The 24397-nt window shown below is 42.7% G+C and overlaps 2 protein-coding genes across 4 annotated transcripts; one reads left to right on the top strand and one right to left on the bottom strand.

Annotated features, from left to right (window-relative positions):
• Nucleotides 1–6492: 6492 nt before the first annotated feature.
• LOC123068696 (DNA excision repair protein CSB) lies at nucleotides 6493–11685 on the top strand. 3 transcript variants are annotated; one of them, XM_044491317.1, is made up of 7 exons: nucleotides 6494–6786; nucleotides 6971–7109; nucleotides 7194–7781; nucleotides 7875–8271; nucleotides 8416–9890; nucleotides 10183–10611; nucleotides 10691–11685. In XM_044491317.1, exons 2-7 carry the CDS (start codon nucleotides 7017–7019, stop codon nucleotides 11372–11374), a joined length of 3666 nt encoding a protein of 1221 aa, XP_044347252.1. In that variant the 5' UTR covers nucleotides 6494–6786; nucleotides 6971–7016; the 3' UTR covers nucleotides 11375–11685. The 3 variants fall into 3 exon arrangements, with proteins under 3 accessions (XP_044347250.1, XP_044347251.1, XP_044347252.1); XM_044491315.1 differs by having other exon boundaries at nucleotides 6493–6786; nucleotides 7875–9890; XM_044491316.1 differs by having other exon boundaries at nucleotides 6493–6786; nucleotides 6971–7781.
• A 1102-nt stretch (nucleotides 11686–12787) lies between these two features.
• LOC123068695 (disease resistance protein Pik-2) lies at nucleotides 12788–17192 on the bottom strand. The gene is made up of 3 exons (XM_044491314.1): nucleotides 16184–17192; nucleotides 13433–15364; nucleotides 12788–13293 (listed from the first exon to the last, which is right to left on the bottom strand). Exons 1-2 carry the CDS (start codon nucleotides 17023–17025, stop codon nucleotides 13438–13440), a joined length of 2769 nt encoding a protein of 922 aa, XP_044347249.1. The 5' UTR covers nucleotides 17026–17192; the 3' UTR covers nucleotides 12788–13293; nucleotides 13433–13437.
• Nucleotides 17193–24397: the final 7205 nt, after the last annotated feature.

The following is a 24397-nucleotide window of genomic DNA, read 5'->3' as shown; positions in this document are numbered from 1 at the left end:
AATAAATCAAATAATGAAATATTTTGCGAGCAATTTGCACAGAAGTTGCACATTTTTACTGTGCATATAATACTGAAATTTTAGCACATATTATATAGTATTTTTTTGCGTATAATTGCACTCAGCCAAAAATCCACAAAAACAAAAATAACAAATAAAGGAACTCATAGAAATACAAAACAGAAATAAAAAATTAAGCAAAAATACCCTTAAATAGGAAAGAAATTGATATAAATAACTAAAACAATATAATGACGAAATTTGCACACATTATGCACATAAATTACGCTTTTGTTATGATATGCAAGAATAAACACATAATAGTGATTTTTTCGCAAAAAGATATTTTTCTAAAGAAATAATGAATTAGTGGCATTGGTATTTGATCCATAGTGTGTCTACTTCTCCGGATCAATGAATTAGTGGTATCGGTATTATCGTTTAAGAAGAAAAAAAAGTAAAAAACACAATAATGACAAAATGTTCACACGGTTTGAATAGAAATTGTGCTCTTTTATAATATGCAAGAATATGCACAAATAGTGAAATTTCAGAAAAACAAATTCCTATGTAAGAATGAATTAGAGGTATTTGTATTACCCTTAAAGAATAGAGAAAATGAAATAAAAACTTAAACAAAATTAAAATAGTGAAGTTTTCTAGAAAACAATCATTTAGTGCCGTTGGTTTACCGTTAAGAAGAAAGGAACTGAACATAATAAAAATAATAATGAAATATTTTGCAAACAATTTGAACAGAAGTTGCACATTTTTATAATGTGCAGAAATAAGAACATAATAGTGTAATTTTCACAAAAGGAAGCTTCCTGAGAAGAAACACGGCATTGGTATTTATCATTAAATAATAAAGGAAATAAATAGTACTAAAAAACCAAAGTACCAAAGTTTTCAAGAAAGAATTAATTAGTGGCTTACATATTACTCTTTAAGAAAAAATAAAATGAAATAAAAACTAGAACAGAATCAAAATAATGAGATATTCTAAGGAAGAGTGGATTATTAACATTTGTATTACCCTTTAAGAAGAAAAAAAATCAAAATAGTAAGTTTTTCTAAGAAAGAATAAATTACAGTCATTAGTATTACCCTTTAAGAATAAAAATAAAAAATTAATAAAATAAAATAAGGAATAATGAATTAGTAGCATTGTTATTACCCATTAAAAAAATAAGAAAAAAAGTTTGCAAAACTTGCACACAACTTCACTCTTAAATCAAAACTTTTTTAGTACGCAACCAATAATCATATAGTAGTGTAATTTTCGCACATATTGCAAACTATTTATGTGTGTACATTAACTCACCCAACATACCAAAAATATCCACAAAATAAAAATAAACCAACTAACAAAGAGAAACAGAAAACAAAAGCAAAAAAACATAAAAACAAAAAAATATAAAAAAAATGGAGAGAGAGGAGGGCTGGATCACACATTAATGGGCTTCAGCCCAGAAGGAAATCGACTGACCCAAATAAGAGGTCAGTCAAAAAAGAAAGAAGCCCACACAACAAACAACACAAACCAGGGAAAAAAGCAGCACAGATCTCAAAGTAAAATCCAGCGGCCACAAAATCGATTGACCCAAAAGTGAAATCTCAGCTGACTGAAATGTAGCTGAAGTGTTCTATGAATTAGGCCTTTTATATAATTGATTGACAATTGAAATTATTCGATCTTCTAGGTTGTCCATTATTCTATTCGGTCTTTGGTGTTCATAGGATGGTGTTCGGTCCCGATCCAAACAAAATTTCATCCTGCAACCCAGATACATGTACATTACGGTACAAATGTATGCAAACTTTGTGTGAACGCTATGTCAAGCCAGGTCCGATATGTGAGAGCACAAAAAACTGGCTTTCTTCGGTATTTGATTTCTCTGCAAATCCGTCTGCCTGATGTTCGTCTTGCAGTTGGGCTACTTGGTTAAAGTTGCAGCGACCAGCCTGGTTTTAGCATAACTATAAATTATTAAATCTCAATCCTAAATGCTATTGTATTGATATGAGAAATTTCGTGACTCGCAGCGAACGTCGTCTGGGCCATTGGATCCTCTGCACGAATCCCAAAGTGTTCGCTTCCGGACACCCCTTCGAGCGAACTATGAGTTCGTGGTAGTACACGGTTAGCTCTGCACGGCAACCTGAGTGAACACTTTTCGGGATGACAAATTATGTTCTTTGGATATGACAATCGTGACATTTTACGTTGTTGTGGCATGGCATTCCTCCAGCAACATGACAAATCCTGAGCATGGCAATTCTCACCATTTTCCTTTTTTAGGCTGGCATTTTTCATGCTACTCATGGCAAATCCCCGAAAATGCATGTCAAGTACACCATTGCAATTTGGGTTTGTTGCACCAATTATACTGTAGGGGGTTCCCTTACAGTCTTTCTGTCAAAAAAAACAATCTTTTATACAAAGATTACAATTTTTACTTTAAAACATGGCAAATTCATCTATTTTTGCATAGCAGTTCTAGAACGTTCCTTGGATGGTTTTTTGTTAGCAAACCAAAGCATTTGTTTATTTCTACATGGTTAGGGTAATGAAACTTACGCTGGGAGATCTCCAAGATAAAAAAAAATCCTTTGTTCTTTTTTAAGCTGTCAATTCTTCAGGCTATAATCATGGCAAATCGATGGAATATGCAGGGCAATTTTCTGATTTTTTTAATATAACATGATAATTTTTACTTTAAAACACGGTAAATCCATATACAAGATCATGATAAATTTGTCTATTTTCGCATGACAATTGAAGGATTCACTAAGAGTTGTTTTTTCGCATGACAATTTTGAAGCATTCACTAAGAGTTGTTTTTTGAGCGAATGAAAATGTTCATTAGTTCTTGCCTTGTTGGAAGATCGATAGTTCGCTCGGTTGATGTTCCTAAGAAAATGTCGGTGCATTATTGGGGTCCATATGTAATGGTGGTCAAAAAATGATAAATGGACCAACTATGTGGATTGACGTTATATGAGCAAACATAACATGTCATACGTGTACTGCCAAATAACCATACATACACAATATGTCATACGTGTACTGTCAAATAACCACACATACACGTATTTGTTTTCTCATGATTTTTCTAGGTACAATGAAATATGTTTTATTTCCTTTTCTTTTCACAAAACTAAGTTGATGAATTGACTATAGGGAGGGGGGGGGGGGGGGGGGGAGAGAAAGAGAGTCTTCTTCTCTCCCGGCTGGATGTGTCTGTTGAATCAATTCCACTGTTGTATCCCCTCCTCTTCCTCTTCCCAGACCCACCGACTCCTACCCAATGCCACTCCACGTGTGCGCCTTAATTACCGACGCCTCATCTCCACCGTTAGTACGAAATTGTCTTTGGTATGGCAATACCAAACGCATGCCTATATACATGAGGATGCTTGCGCATATCCATAAGTGATTGGTGTTGGGAAACGTTGCATGGAAAATAAAAAAAATTCTACACACACGCAAGATCTATCCATGAAGATGCGTAGCAACGAGAGGGAAGAATGTGTCTACGTATCCTCGTAGATCGTAAGCGAAAGCGTTTAGTAATGCGGTTGATGTAGTCGAACTTCTCCGTGATCCAACCGATCGAATACCGAACGTACGGCGCCTCTGCGTTTAGCACACGTTCAGCTTGGTGACGTCCTCGCCTTCTTGATCCAGCAAGACGGGCGAAGTAGTAGATGAGTTCCGGCAACACGATGGCGTGGTGATGGTGATGCTATCTCCGCAGGGCTTCACCTAAGCAGTACGAAAACATGACAGAGGGACAAAACTGTGGAGAGAGACACCGCACACGGCTAAGACAATGTTGTGCCCTTGTGTGGCGCCCACTCCCACATACATATAGGTGAAGGGGAGAGGGGAGGCAGCCAGGCGCACGACAAAGGTGGCCGGCTAGCCCTAGGGCTCCTGCCCTGGCCTATGCCCCCTGCATTAATTCCCCTAAGGGGGAAGGAAAGAGGGGAGAGAGGAGGCCTACTCCCCTCTTTCCTTCTCTCCCCTAGGGCCGACTGCCATAGAGGGGCGCACCAACCCCTTGTGGGCTGGTGTGCTCCCTTCACTTGGCCCATATGGCCCATAGATCTCCCAAGGCTTAACAAGACCCCTTCCGGTGACCCGATGACTACCTGGTACGCCCCGAAACTCTTTCGGTGTCCGAATAGTATCGTCCTATATATCAACCTTTACCTCCGGGCCATTCCGGAGCTCCTCGTCATGTATGTGATCTCATCCGGGACTCCAAACAACATTCGGTCACCAAATCACATAACTCATATAACACTATATTGTCAACGAACGTTAAGCGTGCGGACCCTACGGGTTCGAGAACTATGTAGACATGATCGAGACACCTCTCCGGTCAATAACCAATAGCGGAACCTGGATGCCCATACTGGCTCCTACATATTCTATGAAGATCTTTATCGGTCGAACCTTATGACAACATACGTAATTTCCTTTGTCCATCGGTATGTTACTTGCCCGAGATTCGATCGTCGATATCTTCATACCTGGTTCAATCTCGTTACCGACAAGTCTCTTTACTCGTTCCGTAATATATCATCTCGTAACTAACTCCTTAGTCACTTTGCTTGCAAAGGCTTCTTATGATGTGTATTACCGAGAGGGCCCAGAGATACCTCTCTGATACTCGGAGTGACAAATCCTAATCTCGATCTATGCCAACTCAACAAACACCTTCAGAGATACCTGTAGAGCATATTTATGGTCACCCAGTTACGTTGTGACGTTTGATAGCACACAAGGTATTCCTCCGGTATCCGGGAGTTGCATAATCTCATTGTCGAAGGAATATGTATTTGACATTAAGAAAGTAATAGCAATAAACTGAAGGATTAAATGCTAAGCTAACGGATGGGTCTTGTCCATCACATCATTCTTCTAATGATGTGATCCCGTTATCAAATGACAACTCATGTCTATGGTTAGGAAACCTTAACCATCTTTGATCAACGAGCTAGTCTACTAGAGACTCACTAGGGACATGGTATTTGTTTATGTATACAGATATGTATTTAAAGTTTCCGGTCAATACAATTCTAGCATGAATAATAAATCTTTATCATGATTTAGGAAATATAATAATAATCATTTTATTATTGCCTCTAGGGCATATTTCCATCAATTGGTGCCCATAGGGGAAAGAGCCAGGGTTTACCATAGAAGGGGGAGGCAGAAAGAATAACTACACAGAGCATTATATCAAGTCTCACATAAAATTATAGTATGTACCTAACTTTTGTAATATTGTACATGTTATAGTTTGTGTGTGACTAAACAATACAATTTTAAAGCTGTCAGGTCAAAGTTAGAAAGTTAGGTCTACGATTACCAACACGATCATACAATTAACAAGTTAAATTTGAATTTTCAATGTAAAGGTTTTTTCGAAGTAAGTGCAAAGGGGTTGAGCATGAAGCAAGTGGCTTGGAAAAAATATATTACAGGATCACTATCTATTTATACATATGCAACATAAAAAATAATAGTTAAATTCGCTATGTATTACAGGATCACTATCTATTTATACATATGCAAGTGGCTCGGAAAAAATATATATTACAGGACCAACAAATTTTCTTTGTGAAATGGCCGTTAAATTGGCTACTACTGTACATGGCATTGCTTCATGTGATAAATCCATTCAGACCCCAAAGGCATTACGGTCAAGTAACAACCAAATCTACGGTTTTAGATCGTCTCAATCAAGCAGCTTTCTTCACGGCAGAAAGTTCATATCAATATCAATTTTGCTCACGGCTCACGATAGCTTTTTCAGAATCCGGAGCTCAACCAAACACAAACTTTAACAAACCTTTTGATGCGTTTCAAATAGTTTGTGCACTCTGATACATGGATCTTGAGCTCAACCAAACACAAACTTTAACAAACCTTTTGATTGCGTTTCAAATAGTTTGTGCACTCTGATACATGGATCTCGACCCGCGATTTGCTCATGGTAAGCAGAGAATTTATTATTTGACCAACAATAAATAGACCAACTACGCAGATTTGACACTAGAGGAGCGAATATTAAAACTATTAAGCTACGTGTGAAGGACGGCCAACCAACTATGCCATGTGGCGCAAGCTGCTTGGCCGCAGTGAGAAATCTTTTGCTAATTTTTTAGATGACGTGTGGATTATTTTTTAAATATATATTTTTAGATGAAGATGAGGACTTCTGGTATTTTTTAAATGAAGGATTATGCAAAATGGCATTCGCTGGTAGGCTGGTGTGGTGATTTTTCTTTTTTACCTTTTTTTGGATGAAGATGAGGATTTTTTTTAGATATTTTTTAGACGGAGGCAAGGACTTTACGTTTTTTTTAAATAAAAACGTGACGCCCCAATCACTAGTAACGTGTCATACGTGTACAGCCTGATAACCGTAGACACGCACGCGTTCCATTTTCTCATGATTTTGTTGGGGTACAACAGAAGGTTTTATTCCTGCCCCAAAAGCTGAGCTGATGAACCGACTCGGGGAGAGGGAGAGAGGGTCTTCTTCTTCCTCCCCTCCGACTCCGACTCCGACTCCTCCCCCAAATTCGGCCGGACTCAATCCAATCCATCGATCCCGCCGCCCCGTCCCAGTACCCTCCTCTTCCCCGACCAACCAATCCGTGTCCAACGCGTGCCCCAGACCTGCCGCCGACGCCTCGGCGCCCCCGCCTCTCGCCGCGCTCCCCGACCCCTTGAGTTCCTCGTCGCGCCCCCGGCTGGGTTTTGAGGTACGCGCTTGGGTTCATCCACCCGCCCGCCGGCCTCCGCGATTTCTGGGTTCGCCTTGCCGGCGCGCCGCCTAGATCCGCCTGAAGAAGAAGCCCTTTCTTTTCTTTTTCTTTTCTTTTGGGGTTCGAATTCAGCTGAACCCACCCACCAGGTTAGTTAACCCTCTTCCGTGCTCGCGCCTAGGTGAATTAATCGACAACCAAGGCGGCTTCTTTCGTACTGATCCACAATGGAGGAGGAGGACGACGACCAGCGCCTGCTGCACAGCCTCGGCGTCACCTCCGCCAACATCGACGACATCGAGAGGAAGATCCTTTCGCAGGCAACCATCTATCCATCCCTCCTTCATTCATTCATTCGTTTTCTTCCGGTGCACAACAAGACCAGTAACAATTTCCTTTTGCAGGCGAAAACCGACCCTAAGAAGGGCGACGCCGAGGCGTCGGGGCCGCCCGCTGGCGGTGACCAGGAGACTAAACTCACAACGCCTCAAGATGATGCTCAGGCCAAACTGCACCAGAAACTGCGGTCCGTGCAGCTTGAGATCGATGCTGTGGCTTCTACACTTGGAGGGGCTAAACAAGCTGCTGGAAAGAAAAGCGGCGGGGGCGGCTCGGGTAGAGCTGACGCCGAGGATAAGAAGAAGAAGAAGGAGAAGGTGAAGGAGGAGGAGAATGCTGATGAAGACGCCCCTCGTGGAGGAGCGCTCCAGCAGGCGCTTGCCGCCGAGCGGCTCAGGAGCCTCAAGAGGGCTAAGGTGCAGATTCAGAGAGAGATATTGCAGTCGGGACCTGGCCCGTCCGGGTCGGGCAACCAAAAAGATAAGATGCTGGCAATGCTGGTTGAAGATGAGCCCAGGCGGAAGAAGTCGCTGAAGCCGCCTGGTGGGCCTAAGAAGAAGTCGCCGACACGTCGGTTGAAAACCGTCACCTATGATGATGACGACGACTTCGATGCAGTGCTCGATGGAGCTTCTGCGGGGTTCATGGAGACTGTGAGTTATTAGCCTAACTAGCACTAGGGGCTCTCATATTCTGTACTTATTGTTGTATTACTCTGCCTCCTGATGTTACATTCTGTTTTGTAGGAAAGGGAAGAGCTGATCAGGAAGGGTCTGCTGACACCGTTTCACAAGTTGAAGGGCTTTGAGAAGCGCGTTGAATGCCCTGGAACTTCTAGCAGGCAAAATGACTCTGCAGAACAAGCCCAGGAAACCATGGAAGCTTCCAGCATTGCTAAAGTTGCTCAGGCAATGCAGAACATGGCACAAAGCCGCCCAACTACCAAATTGCTTGATGCGGAGTTCTTGCCTAAGCTGGATGCACCGACTGCTCCGTTTCAAAGGCTTGGAGTACCTCTAAAACGCCCTGGCCTTCCCAGCTCAGACGAGCGGAAAAACAAAAGGCTAAAGAGTAAGACCAAGAGACCGTTGCCTGGCAAGAAATGGATGAAAGCCAACTCAAAGAAGGAGTCATTATTGGATGGTATGCCAAGGCCTCTTCAGCCTTCAGAGCTTTTTTTTGCTTTAGTGTTATTCTATGCACATGGAAAATGCAGTCAGGTTTCCTTATTTGCTACCACTTTGTACCAAGATACCTCAGTGAACTCATCATGTCTGGTTTCTGCAGTTGCAGATGAGGATGTTGGAGATGCAGCCGCATCAGCTTCTGTGTCTGAGAATGAAGATGAAGTAATAGAAGATTCTGATGGGTTACCTCCAGTCATCCTTGAAGGTGGTTTAAGAATTCCTGGCTCAGTTTACACACAGCTGTTTGACTACCAAAAAGTGGGAGTGCAGTGGTTATGGGAGTTACATTGTCAAAGGGCTGGTGGAATAATTGGCGATGAAATGGGCTTAGGAAAGACCGTGCAGGTCTTATCATTTCTTGGTGCTTTGCATGACAGTGGTATGTACAAGCCTAGTATTGTTATCTGTCCTGTGACCCTTTTGCAACAGTGGCGAAGGGAGGCCAGTAAGTGGTATCCAAAATTCAAAGTTGAGATCTTACATGATTCTGCAAACAGTTCAAGTAAGAAGGGCAAGAGATACAGCGATTCTGAGAGTGATGTTTCTTGGGATAGCGATCAGGAAGAGGTTACACGGGCGAAGCCTGCACAAAAGTGGGACGACTTGATTTCACGTGTTGTAAATTCAGGGTCAGGTTTGCTTCTGACGACATACGAGCAGCTAAGAATCATACGGGAGAAGTTGCTTGATGTAGAATGGGGATATGCTGTATTGGATGAGGGTCACCGCATAAGGAATCCTAATGCCGAAGTAACTCTTGTGTGCAAGCAATTGCAGACTGTGCACAGGATAATTATGACAGGGGCGCCTATTCAGAATAAACTTTCGGAACTGTGGTCTCTCTTTGATTTTGTGTTCCCTGGGAAATTAGGAGTCCTGCCAGTGTTTGAGACTGAGTTCTCTGTTCCAATTACTGTCGGTGGGTATGCTAATGCAACACCGTTGCAAGTGTCCACAGCGTACAGATGTGCTGTTGTCCTGCGTGACTTGATCATGCCATATCTTCTTAGGAGAATGAAAGCTGATGTCAATGCACAGCTTCCCAAGAAAACAGAGCAGGTTCTTTTCTGTAGTTTAACTCAAGAGCAACGTGCTACTTATCGTGCATTTCTTGCTAGTTCAGAGGTGGAACAAATATTTGACGGTAACAGAAACTCCCTTTACGGGATAGATGTTCTAAGGAAGATATGTAATCATCCTGATCTTCTTGAGAGAGAACAAGCTGCTCAGAATCCTGACTATGGGAATACTGAAAGAAGTGGAAAGATGAAAGTGGTTGAGCAAGTCCTTAAAGTCTGGAAAGATCAAGGCCATCGTGTTCTTCTTTTTGCTCAGACCCAACAGATGCTTGACATTTTGGAGAACTTCTTGACCGCCCGTGACTACCAATATCGACGAATGGATGGACTTACACCTCCAAAGCAAAGAATGGCACTCATTGATGAGTTCAATAATACAGATGAAATTTTCATTTTCATTCTGACAACAAAAGTTGGTGGATTGGGTACGAATTTGACTGGTGCAAACAGGGTTATAATATTTGATCCTGACTGGAACCCTTCGACAGACATGCAGGTATAGTCCATGTGGAGTTTTGTCCACCCTGTCTATAATTCTGCACCTACCATCTTTCAACCTTCGTAGATGCATTGGCATTCGATAAAATTACAGTAAGGTATAATTATCTTACCTTTTTAACTTGGAAGAGATGGTTGACATCCAAAACTGGATTCCGATGAGTGATGACATGGTAGATAAAATAATTTTAAGGCATCCTCTGTTGAGATAGCAGCAAAGATATTCTCCTGTTGTTTTATGTCCTAGGACAAGTGATCACACTAACCTGATTAATCTTTTGGTGGACTAGGCCAGGGAACGAGCATGGCGAATTGGGCAAAAAAGAGACGTGACAGTTTACAGGTTGATCACACGTGGGACGATAGAGGAGAAAGTTTACCATCGACAGATATACAAGCATTTTCTCACAAACAAAGTACTGAAAAACCCTCAGCAAAGGAGGTTCTTTAAAGCCAGGGACATGAAAGATTTATTCACATTGCAAGATGATGACAAGAATGGTTCAACTGAAACATCAAACATTTTTGGCCAATTGTCTGAAGATGTGAACATCGGTGCTCCAGATGGTGAGGAGCGAGGCGAGGGATCTTCAGCTTTACCGACCAGTGCAGAGGCTGAACCATCTGTTGATGGAAATAGGAAATCAGACCTTAGATCTGACCAAGCGGATGAAGAATCCAACATTTTGAAGAGTCTTTTTGATGGCCAGGGCGTTCATGTAAGTAATATGTGCTGATCCCAGCTTTTTTTTTCTGTTCAATATTTTGTAAATAACCCTCATTTTGGTACTTGCACAGAGTGCCATAAATCATGATGCCATAATGAGTGCTAACGACGATCAGAAGCTGCGCCTAGAAGCAGAAGCTTCACAGGTGGCACACAGGGCAGCTGAGGCTTTACGCCAATCACGGATGCTCAGAAGCCGTGATGACTTTGCTGTTCCCACATGGACAGGAAGAGCTGGTGCTGCCGGGGCGCCGTCTTCTGTCCGCAGGAAATTTGGGTCAACACTCAACACCCAGCTGGTTAGTTCTTTGCAGCCATCAGAAGGTTCAAGCAGCAGCAGCAGCAGGGTTCAAAGTCTTCAGGTGGGCGCTCTACATGGCAAAGCGCTGTCCTCTGCCGAGCTTCTGGCTAAGATGCGTGGAACGCGAGAGGGGGCAGCTTCAGATGCACTGGAACATCAGCTCAGCCTGGGCTCCGCTTCCAATCAAAGACCAGGCTCGACAGAGAACGGGCGCACATCAAACTCTAATTCTAGCAGGAACATGATCGTGCAGCCTGAGGTCCTGATCCGCCAGCTGTGCACCTTCATACAACAAAACGGTGGCTCCGCCAGCTCGACGAGCTTGACGGAACATTTCAAGAACCGCATACAACCAAAGGATATGCTGGTGTTCAAGAACCTGCTCAAGGAGATAGCAACCTTGCAAAGGGGCGCAGGCGGCGCAACGTGGGTGCTGAAACCCGAGTATGGGTAATTTGCGGCTGTAGTTCATGGGCTCAAAATTTTGATTAGGAGTAGATTCTCGCATAAAAAATTCATTTAAATAGGATGTTGATACAGAGATGGAAATTTTATCTCTTAAATCTTTGGATATGGCTGAGAGATACTTTTTTGCATGGAAGAGATGGCACAGGAATGTTAGTTAGGTGGCGGTTCTTTTTCTTCCCAGTTAATTAGTGGTTTGCAGAAGCCCTTAGCCTTTTATCCTTTTTCTGGTGTACATGTTTCCTGGGAATCAACTGCAATCTGAATTCACAAGTATTTACAAATACTGCTTTCTGTCTCCGTGCTTCTACTTTTCTTGTAATATTTGTATGCGTCGTTCTGTTTCTGTATGAGCACGGTGTGGTCACTTTTCTTGCATTTATGGTGGTTTCAAATATACTTTTATGTACCATATATTACTCCAGATGCAATTGCTAGGCATCGATTATGTGATGGCTTTATTCAAGCAAACGTTTGTTGTGAATATTTATTTCCCTGCTCTCTTTTTCCACTGATCTGTATATATATTTCCCTCATAGTATTGCTTTCTGGATTTTTTTTTCCAGATTTTTGGAAGACGGTGTTGATTTTGAGCTGAAACTACACTTGCTCTGGTTCTTATTACGAAAGTATTACTCTGGTGTATCTCTGAATTCTGGTTGGTGGCAAGTGATTGTTGTGAATAATTATTTTCGCGCTCTCTTTTCCCCCTCATCTGTATATATATTTCCCTCGTAGTATGCCTACAGGATTTTCGTTTTTCAGATTTCTGGAAGATGATGTACATTTTGAGTTGAAACTGCATGGTTCTTATTATGGAAGTAACACTCTGGTGTACTATCTCTGAAATTCTGGTTGGTGGAGGTGGTGTCTTGAGATCAAACTGAATTTGCAGTTTCTGGTTGTGCATGTAGTGTAGCAGCAGAGGCAGAGCTACTTGTTCAGTCATCTTCGCAAGTGTGCAGAACTCCAATTGACATCCCAGGACTTTCGATTTCATCCACAAGCATAACATTGAATTGAGAAGCGAAACATTCATTCCAGAAGCAAAACATTTCTATGGGTCTGCATCACGGTGATGGAGAAGCCGAAATGATCCCCTTCTCGAAAAAAAGCAAAATATTTTTATGGCTGTGTGAGGAAGAAAACAATCCTAAAAATGTGAGGATACAAACTGCAGTAGAATAAATGCTGGGAAACAAACTAAACGCAACTAAAACATGTACTCCCTCCGTCCGGAAATACTTGTTGTAGAAATGGATATAAATGGATGTATCTAGAACTAAAATACATCTAGATACATCTATTTCTCGGACAAGTATTTTCGGACCGAGGGAGTACACATTGGCAAGGGTGTTACTTAAAACGTGGAGACTGTAAAGCAAACGTTTCTGACGCCCTCACCATTGTGACAGTCAATATTTCTGAGGCACTAGGCCACTCTTTAATAGATGTACAATGTACTCTAGTTGAAATCAGCTCGGAAGTAATATCAAAATGTACTCATGGGAATGATAAGTAATTTTTTCTTACCGAGATCCATTGCAAAAACAACAAACTGCCAAGCAGCAAAAGGGAAAGGGGTAATGAGTTTTGCGCACTATCAGGAAACCCACTGCTCGCATCTGTTTTTGCTGAACCATGGGACGAAAACCTGATAGCATCATCACGTAAAGAATGAAAGGTAGCTTATTACAATCCCAGAGCTTGGAAGAAAAAAAAAGCAAAAAATCCAGGTGCATCGATTAAGTAGTGGTACAAGCTCTTGGTGCCCGCCATTCATCAGTTGCAGGTGCAGACAAATAATAGTTGAAGCGGAGATCGATTGGGGAGGAGCTTGCTTGGAAAGTAAGTGTAGTAGGTAACATTAACTGTGTTGATGACAATTAGTTAATTAGCTTCTGCTATCTGCAAATAGAGTTCAAATAGAGTTGTAAAGGATATATTGGACATATTGGACATCTCCCAGTTATGTTTGGTGAGAGAGACAGGATGTATGTAAAGCTGAAAACCACTTAAACTCAGCTACAAGTATGCATGTACTTACAATCTCTAATTCTTGACTGTAAGGTTAGGACGGTTGGGATGTTGGCTGGCTGCGAGCTCCAGCGCAACCACAGCTTCATCCTCGTTCTCTTGAGCTGTACCTATCAGGATAATAGCTTCCACTTTCTGGAGTGAAGGGAGGTTTTCCCAGCTACCAAACTCAAACACAAAGTTGGTGTCACGCTTCAACTGATCCACATGGAGATAAGTGTAATCAAGGGATTCAAGGCTCGGCATCGCTCCCTGCAGAAACCTCAGCGGTGCAGGTGTACTCAAGTACCTCAACTTGGGGAATAACCCCCCCATGACGTCTGGGAGAAAGTCCTGTGGCTCGCTCAACCCCAGAAACAGATCAGTCAACCGTAGAGCAACGAGCTCTGGGAAACTCCCAAGGATCTCCATATCCCGTGCCTTCACTTCCTTCAGATTGAAACATAAACTGGTGAGGTTCTGAACAAGTGACGGGTTTATCCACACCGGCAACATGTCCTTCTCCATTCTTAGCCTGAATTCACGGAGCTGTCGAGGTGGTACATAACCTTCCCACCCTTGGGGTCCAATACTCACATTAATAGCAGAGTAAATGTCCAGAATTTGGATCTCTTGCAGTTTGCCAAGAGACTTCACCAGAGCTTTCACCTGGCTATCATCCAAGTCTTTGTAAGTGAAAAGTTTGAGATTCCTCAGCATCGTTAGCTTGCGCAGCTCTACTACAAACTCAGGAGACCAAGTGCGAAATCTCAACTGTAGATCTTCCAATGATGTTAGGTTCCCCAGCAAATGCATGCCAACTATTCCTTCAGCGACACCAAAATGCAAGCGCTTGAGTTGCCTTAACAGACCAAAACTTTGTGGCAATTCTTTTATCCTAGTAGCCCCCAAGTCCAGTGTCTGCAAAAACTTCAGATTCCCTATTTTTTCAGGTACCTTATCTATTCTCCACAATCCCAGGTACCTCAAATGGAGGAAACTCCCAAGATGGTCCAGATGATAAGTGTCATCTCCATTAAAACTACAATCTTCCATATCTAGGACACGTAAAGCTCCAAAACTTGTAAGTGATGGCATCACATGGAAATCACATCCGGTGGCACTGAATGACCTCAATTGTGGGGTGAACATGTTAGCCAGAGAGTCATCCTGCTCCAAGACTATCTTGTGGATGGCTAACCTACGAGAATTACTTTGGCGAGATGTCCTTTGATCATTAACATCCCATACCCTAACAAAATTCTCTTCATTTGACAATAGACATATCATATCAAGCACAAGATCATGCACACGACAACCAGTCACGAAACATGAGCCATGACCGCCCCAGATGGGTTGTATCATACTTCTATTCACCAGCTCACTGAAGTATCTCTCTCCAAGCTCATATTGCCCTATCCCCGGTTCCTCCTTGATAAAACCTTCTGCTGACCACTTCCAGATCAAAGTTTCTTTGTTGATTGTGTAGTCTTCTGGATATATGCTTAGATACAAAAAACAAGGTCTCAGATAATAGGGTAGATCATAACAGCTAAATAGCAGTATCTTTCTTGTATTGTCTACAACTTGGTTTTTTCCGTGCCCAAAACCAATTGAGTCATAGACCTTAGACCAATCCTCTTTCACTTTACCATCTAACAAACTAGCTATTGTAAGGATAGCTAATGGTACACCACCACATCTCTGTATAATCTTTTTAGATATCTCAAGCGGATGATCAATAGGGCATTTGCTTTTACCACCATATAATCTCATATACAATAATTTTTCAGAGTTGCTGGGGGAAAGTGGCTTTAGCTGGTAAGCCTCACCGGACTTTCTGGCGACTTTCAAACTACGAGCAGTTGTGATTATTTTACTTCCACAGTTACTATCCTTCAAAGCACAACTGATTATATTCCTTGATTCTACATCCCATGTATCATCAATAACAATAAAGTACCTATCCACATAAGAGCACCATAGGCATGAAATTAGTAATTAAAACTTGTGCAGAATACATGTATTAGAAAAGATATGGCAGCCATCTTGAAGACCAGCCAAAATGCAGTACTATTCTTTCTACAACAATTAACATATAAGGAAATAAATCAAAGGAATATGGCTACTAATACAATATAAATATATATTGATATGGGTTAGTTTACCAATGTTATCTTACTGGTTTGAACTCTAGTTCTGGTTAATTTCATTTCAAAATAAGTAATAAGAAGGATGGTCCTGCATAAAATAAACAATACATATCTCTTGTGATATCAAATTTAGTTCCAAAATCTAAGTTTGAACTCATGTTTAGTCTACATACTTTTGATGGAGCATTTGAAAAAAATATTGGATGTCATTGTTCAAGACCCAGATGATACAAACATGAACAGATTAAAAAAAGAAGCTATTTTGTAATCTAAAAATACATTAAAATCAACACCTAATATCCGAATTGTACTCAAGACACAACTCAAAGACAATGATCCAGTTGCTCCTAATTCGTGTCTTCAATATACTCAAGACGAAGCTATGTATACTGAATTGATGATACATATGCACTAATAACGGAAAGATGAACGGCTATTCTATTGTATTTAATTTGGGTGACATCCATGTCAACACACTATATCATTTATTTCCGAATTTAATCATGTTCTGGGTGCTCAATTGTTATTAGTGACAGCATTACGCTATACTTCCTGAATGTCAATGAACACAAACTTGAAGTTATTGTCCGAGATAAAATAAACTCTGGTAATAGGTAGTTGGTGCGTACCTCTTATTCTCAAGTAATTTTCGGAGTTCTACTATGAGCTGCTTTTCATCCAACTTTTGTGCATTGGATTTCTTGTAGCCTTCCTTGTCAAGCTCAAGGAAAATGTCCCTGAGGACTTTCTTCACATCGGGCTTCTGACCCACCGAAACAAAAGCCTTGAGCATGAATTTTTCTTGAAGCACCTGATGCACTACTTTGGCAACAGCTGTTTTGCCAAGTCCCCCAATTCCAAAAATGGAGAGAATCTTCAATTGTTGCTTGGGCACATCCCCATCCCCATCCCCATCCGTGAGCTTCTTGGTTATCTCGTCCATTGCGACGTCGATGCCAACAAGCTCTTTCTCCTCTTTGAACAGAGCCAACAAGCGAGGGTCAACGGTAGGTGGGGCTGCAGCTAGATTAGCAACCGCACCATTAACCCCGTACCTGTCACGCCTCTCGGCCACCTCCTTGACTTGGATCTTGATGCCTTTAATCTTCTTCGCAATCTTACGACGAGCCTTACCCCTGGGGAGCAAGTTCCCCATCTTCTTCAGGAGCTCCTTGAGCTTATTTGAGTTGGCGGCGGGCTCGGAGCCTTCGACACTTGCTATGAAGCTGTCAACCACATCCTCCATGACGTATGACAGCTCCCTGACCTCGTCAGCCCAGATCTTCACCTGCTTGTCAAGCTTGTCCCACGGCACATCCGCCACCTTGCGGAGTGCTTCGTGCATGCTTGGAAGCTCTTTGGTGAGGAACTCGACGTCTTGCTTCACACCCTTCTGAAGCTTGTACTCCTCGTTGAGGAGCTGGAAGAGCTTGGGGATGAGGGCGCCCATGGCCCCCGTCACCACCTGCATGGCTGGAGCTTGGAGGAGTGGATGTGGAAATGCGTAGTTTGTTGGGAGTATGATCAGTGCGAGCTAATGCAAACTGGGTGTGCATCCATCTATGTACTCATAGTCATAGATAAACTGGGTGTGCTAATGGAAACAGCTGTGTGTAACCCCCGAGGCCAGATCTAGCGTAATTTGCGGTGTTAGCAGACTCTAATCTCACACTTCAACAAAAAGGTCGACACTCATCACATGGAAGTTGCCCGTTGGCACTGAGCACGCAAGTACGGAGTGCAGTATAAATATGCAGTATGTGACAGTATCTTGACTGCTTTGTATCGTTGGGCTGATGTCGACGAAATAAACTAGCTACGTCCTGCCGGCCGGCTTACAAGCTGATGTGGAATGGCTCAAAATACTAATTAGTACTACTCGAAAGACTGGCCAGCATGTGGGTTCAGATGTGGCCTTGGGACTGATAAAAGTGGTGTCAAGACCAGACATGAACCAGATGCAAGAAAACCTAAAATACTGTTCACAAGACAGCCTAGTATCCCGTAGTTTAAGCACTAGGCTGAAACAATGTAAAATTTGCCCTCTCCGGCCAGAAATGCTAAAAGCTCACAATATAATGTTGGACTATTGAGGAAGGATACACGCTCGAGATTTTTCTTCATATTTTCCATCTTTGGTAGTCTAACGCGTGAAGTAACGCAGATTCAACTTTTTTTCTTTTTTGTCGAAAGAGCAGTGGCTTGACCAACTTCCAAATTGTTGGCCATAACCGCTTGAGCCTAAACTCAGACCAATAATTAGGGAGAGCAATGAACTTTCTTTTACATTCCGCAAAAAAAATGAGTTTTCTTTTCCCATAGAGGGTGTTGTGAGAAATGTGCTTATGCATCTCAAAAGGAAGAGAACTAATATGAGAAAACAATATGCATAGATCATCTTAGAGGGCATGCAAATATTCTGTAAATTATCCCCGCAAACAAACTTTTGTGTAAACTATAATATTATAGGTATGTAACTATTTAATTTGAAAACTAATATTGAATTGATTTATTGCGAATAAAATTCCATGCTTGCATCACTCATCGTGCCAAAATCACCTTTCAAAACCGGCATTATTAGTGGCAAAACGAAAGAATGAGGGAATGCACATTATTAGCAAGGATGATAAACGTGCATGTGGAAATGTGCACATTATTAGCAAGGATGATAAACGTCGGCATTTTCATGCAAAAATAAATAACTCTATGATCTTTCCTTTGTGACAAACACTGTTCCAACTTCCAAGTACAACGATATATATAGTTGTATTCTTATTACATTTATGGTGAATAGACATGGATGAGACCAGCTTGTAGGAAATATCAAAATGCATACGTTTTTAGGTCAACTCATCAAAATATATATTTGGAGACTATAAATAAACTTTTTGAATGGGGATCCATGATGAAACTGTAAATTTTCTAGGATCAAAAAAAGGAAAAGGTAGTGAGTTCGGCACACTGCAGGAAGCCCAATCTGATCGTATCCGATTCCACAAATAAATATGAGGCAAAAACCTGATAGCACCGTTGCACAAAGAAAAAAGAGTGAAATCTAGGTAGCCTATTGCAATATCCCAGAACCAGCTAAAATACTCAAATCCGGGGGTAGGTTGTGGGAGAAGCTCTGATCAGTGCCCACCGTTCATTAGGTGTAGTCAGGTAAACGTTGAACCAAAGATGGAGAAGTTGGTGAGGACAATCGAGCACTATAGTGTTGACAGCCTTGTTAGAGCATCTCCAGCCGTTGCCCCCGCCCCAGGATGCATATTTTTCTCCGCTTGGGGGGGGGGGGGGGGGGGGGGGGGGGGCTGCCGGCGATATTTTTGGCCTGGGGGCACAAAAATTTCCACTCGTTGTACCCCCACGAGCATGTTGAGCGCGGCGGCGTGGACGACCTCCTTGGCAAGCGCGAGGAGACGGGCGGTGGTGTGCTGGCGCGCCTCGGCGAGCAGGATGGCGAGGATGAGGCGGCTGTGGCGGTGTTGCCGCACAACGACGCCCCGACCTCGCACTGCCGCTAGAACGACGCCACGATGCTCCCGCCGCAGTCGTCGCCGTCGCCACACTCGAGTCTTCCTCGCCATCTCGCCCTGTCCACGCTGGGGGCCTGACGCGGGGACGGCTGGGATGCTGGCAAGGAGCCGGCATGGGTGGACCCGGCCTGCCGGGGCACGCGAGCGGTAGCTGGCCGGGGCAGAGCACAGTGGTCACGGCAACCCGACGCGCAGGAGAGCCGGCCGACGGGGCGGCGCGGGAGGCCAGGCGCGGCGACCTGACGCGGGCGTGCGGGTGTGGCCGCAGAGGGCTACTGGGGCGCAGCCGAGAGGCCGAGGCCACGCTGCGGGCCGGAGCTGCGGCGGGGTCGGGCGGCCGAGAGGCCGGAGCTGCAGTCGAGAGGCAGCGGAGGCGACACTGCGGGCGGGAGCTGCAGCGGGGAGGCACCGGGGCGGGGTCGGGCGGCCGGGATGCGGGCGGAGCTGGCACGGGGAGAGAGAAGCGGGACCGAGAGAGAGAAGGTGGGGGGCTCTGCGAGGAGAAAGCGATGGGGAGAGAGAATGTGGGGGAGATGTGGCCTCAGGTGGGCCACATAACGCAAAAAAGTAGCACCGGCGTCCCCATCTCCCTCGGGGGGCTGGTTTGGGGTGGGATCGCCGGGGCTAATTTTAGCCAAATTCGGCGAAAAACAAGGCTTTAGGGGTGTGAGTGGAGCATTTTTTTTATTTCCGGGGCCAAAAAAGAGGTTCTGGGGGTGCACTTGGGGAACGGGTGGAGATGCTCTTAGCTTGAAGGAGTTGGGAGGGTTGCACGCACACACGAACGACAAGAATTACTTAGCTTCTACTCCCTCCAACTGCGAATGCCATATATGTGAAGGCCGTATATGTACACATCTTAGTTGTCCAAAACAAAAGTAATAAAGTACATGCATCCAGGACTTGCGTGCGTTAGTACCTGAACGAGGATGTTTGGACGATGCAGAGAGTACTCCGGCTGAAATTGAGAAAGAAAAAAGAGAAGATTACTAACTCAGTTTTGTCTGGTGATATTAAAGAAGCCGAAAACTTAATCTTAGCTACTGGTATGTACGTACATTGTGCAGCACGAGAAATTGATCACTATAATAAATAGTAAATACAAATATTACCAAGTTACTAGTTAGGCATAAATCCGGATTTGAAGACTTGGTGCCCCCCCCCCCCCCCCCCCCCCCCGGGCTGAACGCGAGTGGGAAAAACACAAGGACGGTCCAGATGCGTCGATGGCGGTTCGTAACGAGGGGCACGATGGTCATTTCAGGTGGGCGTAGCGCGCGCGTAGACGAGTCGTAGAGCCCTGTACGAGCCCGCGCCGGCCCGTGTACAATTGTACGCGGAGCGTGTACGTGTATTATACGCTGGCGGTTCCGGTTCCCCGCGGTCGTGCGCGTGCACGTGTGCGTGGATATTTTCCAAAAAAGGCCCCTAGTATAAGAGGAGGGGAACTGGCACCGGCCGCATCGCCTACCCCATTTCCCCCAAATCGCCTCCCTCTCCCTCCTCTCTCCTCTGCCTCATCATCTCCCTTACCGGCCACCCCACCTGCTCGCTCACCACCACCGCCTCCCTCTCTCCTCCTGCTTGCTTCTGGCTCGGATGGAGCAAGGCCGTGGCGAAGCCGCCGTCACGAACGGGGATCTGGAGAGGACGGGCGCGGAGACCGTGGTAGATGCCGTGCAAGCCCTCGTCGGCGGTGCGGGTGCTGCATCCCCACGCGCTGGATCGGTTGCTGCGGCGGCGGATGTGGAGGAGAAGAAGGTGGCCGTGGCGGACTCCGCCGTGCCGGAGCTTGGCGTGACGGCGTCGAGCGGCCCGTCTCATGGACCTGCGGAGGCCGGCGGCGAGCATGTGGACCTGCAGGTAATCCTTGCCTGCAGTCCCCTCCGTTTCTAGTTACCCCCATTAAGCAGTAGATTTAGGTGTTAGGTTTTTTTGTTGTTGCTAGTTGCTGCATCGATCCCCTTTTGATAATTAGGGTTTTTAGATGTTTGATTGATTTATAGTGAAGGTTAAGTTTGGATTCTGTGATTGAATCATCCAGTAGATCTACTAGTTAGGGTTTTTTAGTTAGATGTTTAGTTGGGGTTTTTTTGTATTGGATTCAATTATAGCCACTGATATGTAAATCTACGATTGAATCATCCAGTAGATGTAGTAGTTAGGGTTTTTTTGTATTGGATTAATTTATAGGCAGTTATATGTAGATTATGTGATTGAATCATCCAGTGGATGTAGTAGTTAGGGTATTTTAATTAGATGTTTAGTTAGGTTATTTATATTAGAATCTAGATTGTCGCATGTTCTCAGATTCTGTTCTGTGCTGTATATGTTGTTAGATTTGTTGTGCATATTCTCTCTGTGGGCCACGGCAGGGGCTGAGCAGCCACCCAGTGTATCTATTAAAGTTGATATTGTAGAAATGAGATTTAAATCCTACTTCCTTCATTTGAAGTGTATCAATTAATTGTTGAAATAAACACAGTATGTTTAACTAGTGCGCAATTTTAAAATAGTTAGGAGCTTCACTTCATTATCCATAACTAAAATTGTAGGTAGGTTTATTTTTGATTTGTAGGATTGTTGTAGTTATAAAGTAAACCATAAGTAGGTTTGCTAGACATGCAACTATGCCAGATGACCAAGTCATATTAAATTTATGTTGCATAACTCCAAGAATGAATGTCATATGAAATAGTTTCACACTAGCACCAAAAATTGCACAAAGATTTCCTTTCCTGAAGCTCATGGCATTACAATATACCATCCAATATACGGTTCAGAGAATAGGGCAGCTGATGCACCACTATGTACATTACATGAGCCAGATGAAGTAAATGCAATTACTTGTTGTCAACCACAATGGGTCACTGATATAGTTGCAGGGTACATCAAAGAATGTACTACCTCCATTGGCAGACCTGAGCACTCACAAGATTATTGTTGGTGCCCATGCTGGCATTATAGTTTGAAGGACCACAGTCAGCATGATCTAAAATTTTAGTTTGACCAAGCTATCATTGTAGAATGCTTGACCTTTGGATACAGTTTAATTTTAGGTCAAAGTATCATTTTAGGTTATTAGAAGCACATTGCAGATTGCTTGACCTTTGCATACTGTGTTATGTAGTTAGTAGTATAAATGAATTAATTACTTATATTGCAGAATGAGGAAGCTGCTGGCAATAAGAGGAAGCTGGACATCGCTGGGTTCGATGACCCGTCTGATTTTGACGACGACGAGGAGGTAACCCCAAGCTGTTTTTTGTCTGTTTATTAATCTGTGTGAGATGTTGTTTATTGATGATGCCCTATATGAATGCCTCTAAATTGGAATGTTATGTAGTTTATTCATTGATATCATAAAGTTGTGTTGTTTGGTCATTAATTAGCTCTAAATGGCATATTTGTAGTCTTTGATCATGAAACCATATCTGAATGCACATAAATGGAAATATTATGTTGTTTGTCCATTGAATTATTCTAAAATGGAAAGTTTTGTTATACTTTCAATTAATTCCTCTGAAAGTTGTGTTGTTTGTGCATTAATTAGCTGTAAATGGGATATGTGTGATGTTTTTTCATGAAACCATATATGAATGCATATAAATGGAACTATTTTGTTGTTTGTCCATTAAATTCTTCTAAATGGAACTATTATGTTGTTTGTGCATTAATTAGCTGTAAATGGGCTATTATGTTTGTTTGTTCATTAAACTCTAGTAAATGGCAAGTATCTGATGTTTGTTAATTACATTACTCGAAATGGGAAGTATGTATTTATGCAAATCATTTGTATGTGCAGTACAACTCTGGAGATGAGGTGGGAGAGTGGAACCACAAGTCCTTCATTGAGCATGAAGCCAACAAGATCAGGGAGAAGGGGAAGGCGGCGTACTACAAGTGGGGCAAGTTCAGGTGCCCATACTACACCACTAAGCCAATTCCCAAGGATGGGCTGTATGAGCACCTTATGTCGCAAGCACGCGGTTTAACAAAGAGTGGGAGCGACGTGAAGATCAGGGCAGAGCATGCAGCCCTCCTGAAGGCTATAGGTCCCATCTAGTCACCCTCTGTGAAGCTGGTAGTGGTACTAATCATCAGTATAGTTGATGATGTTTAACTTTTGCACTAGTATGGTTGTGAACCGTGAATCTGGAAGGTGGAAGTGTTTGTGAACTGTTAAGTAGTATGGCAGACTCTTAAGTATGGCAGAGACTTAATTAATCTAGTATGTCTCTGAAGTATATCAACTGTCTAGATGCAGATCAGCTATGCTTTGTTGCAGTGTTTATATTCTGATGCTGCAATGATCACAGTAGGTGCTTCAATGTTGCTTGACTGATGAGACATGTTGCACACAGTGGGCATGTGCTTGGTAATGGTGTGTGCAAAGAACAAGCCTTATCTACATAGGAAAGATAGTAAAAAACATTGACTTAAGGTTTTCATAAGTTAGCATGATCGAATCTTCCATTACAAATATACTATTAAATTTAGAAAATGTTGAAAATCATTTTTTGTCAATGTTCTTAAGTTAGCATGATTGAATATTCCATTTCAAATAAATTGTAAAAATTGGAAAATGTTGAAAATCCTTTTTTGTCAATGTTCATAAGTTAGCATGATTGAATATTCCATTTCAAATATATTTTTAAAATTAGAAAATATTGAAAATCCTTTTTTGTCAATGTTCATAAGTGAGCATGATTGAATATTCCATTTCAAATATATTTTTAAAATTAGAAAATGTTGAAAATCTTTTTTGTCAATGTTCATAAGTTAGCATGATTGAAACTTCATTTGAAATATATTATAAGAATTAGAAAATTTTGAAAATCTTTTTTTGTCAATGTTCATAAGTTAGCAAGACTGAATCTTCCATTTCTAATATATTTTAAAAAATGGAAATTTTGGAGGTGGTCGATAAAATCACCGCCTTCTAGAGGGACCATTTGGTCTAACTTACATGGTGATTTTTTGCACCACCTCCTAATCACCCAAATTTTCTTTTACATGGTGACCCACATGTGCCAAACATGGCTATCAAAGAAAATTTGGAAAAAAGAAAATTTACAATGCCCCTTTGAGGTATAGACCGATGTTCTGACCAGTCAATCTATAGGGCAGTATAAATTCAAAAAAAATTAAAAAATATAAAACCTTGGAAACCTAGCTTTGTTTGTGGAAGTGGTCATGTCTGCAAAAGTTGAGGTGATTTGGAGGTGGTCGAAAAAATGACTGCATTCCGGAGGGACCATTTGGTCTAACTTAAGCCAGTTTTTGAGCAAAGGTCGTCTTTTTCAC

This window comes from Triticum aestivum, chromosome 3B (assembly GCF_018294505.1).
Source record: "Triticum aestivum cultivar Chinese Spring chromosome 3B, IWGSC CS RefSeq v2.1, whole genome shotgun sequence".
Taxonomy (NCBI): domain Eukaryota; kingdom Viridiplantae; phylum Streptophyta; class Magnoliopsida; order Poales; family Poaceae; genus Triticum; species Triticum aestivum.
Note: the sequence above shows the minus strand (reverse complement) of the source record. Positions and strands in the feature narration are given on the sequence as shown.

Coding starts and splice junctions, on each gene's coding strand:
- LOC123068696 (XM_044491315.1), top strand. CDS start 7,017: ATGGAGGAGGAGGACGACGACCAGCGCCTGCTGCACAGCCTCGGCGTC. Junction 7,782..7,874: donor CTGCGGGGTTCATGGAGACT/GTGAGTTATTAG, acceptor TCTGTTTTGTAG/GAAAGGGAAGAGCTGATCAG. Junction 10,612..10,690: donor TTGATGGCCAGGGCGTTCAT/GTAAGTAATATG, acceptor GTACTTGCACAG/AGTGCCATAAATCATGATGC.
- LOC123068695 (XM_044491314.1), bottom strand. CDS start 17,025: ATGCAGGTGGTGACGGGGGCCATGGGCGCCCTCATCCCCAAGCTCTTC. Junction 15,365..16,183: donor AAATTACTTGAGAATAAGAG/GTACGCACCAAC, acceptor TTATGTGGATAG/GTACTTTATTGTTATTGATG.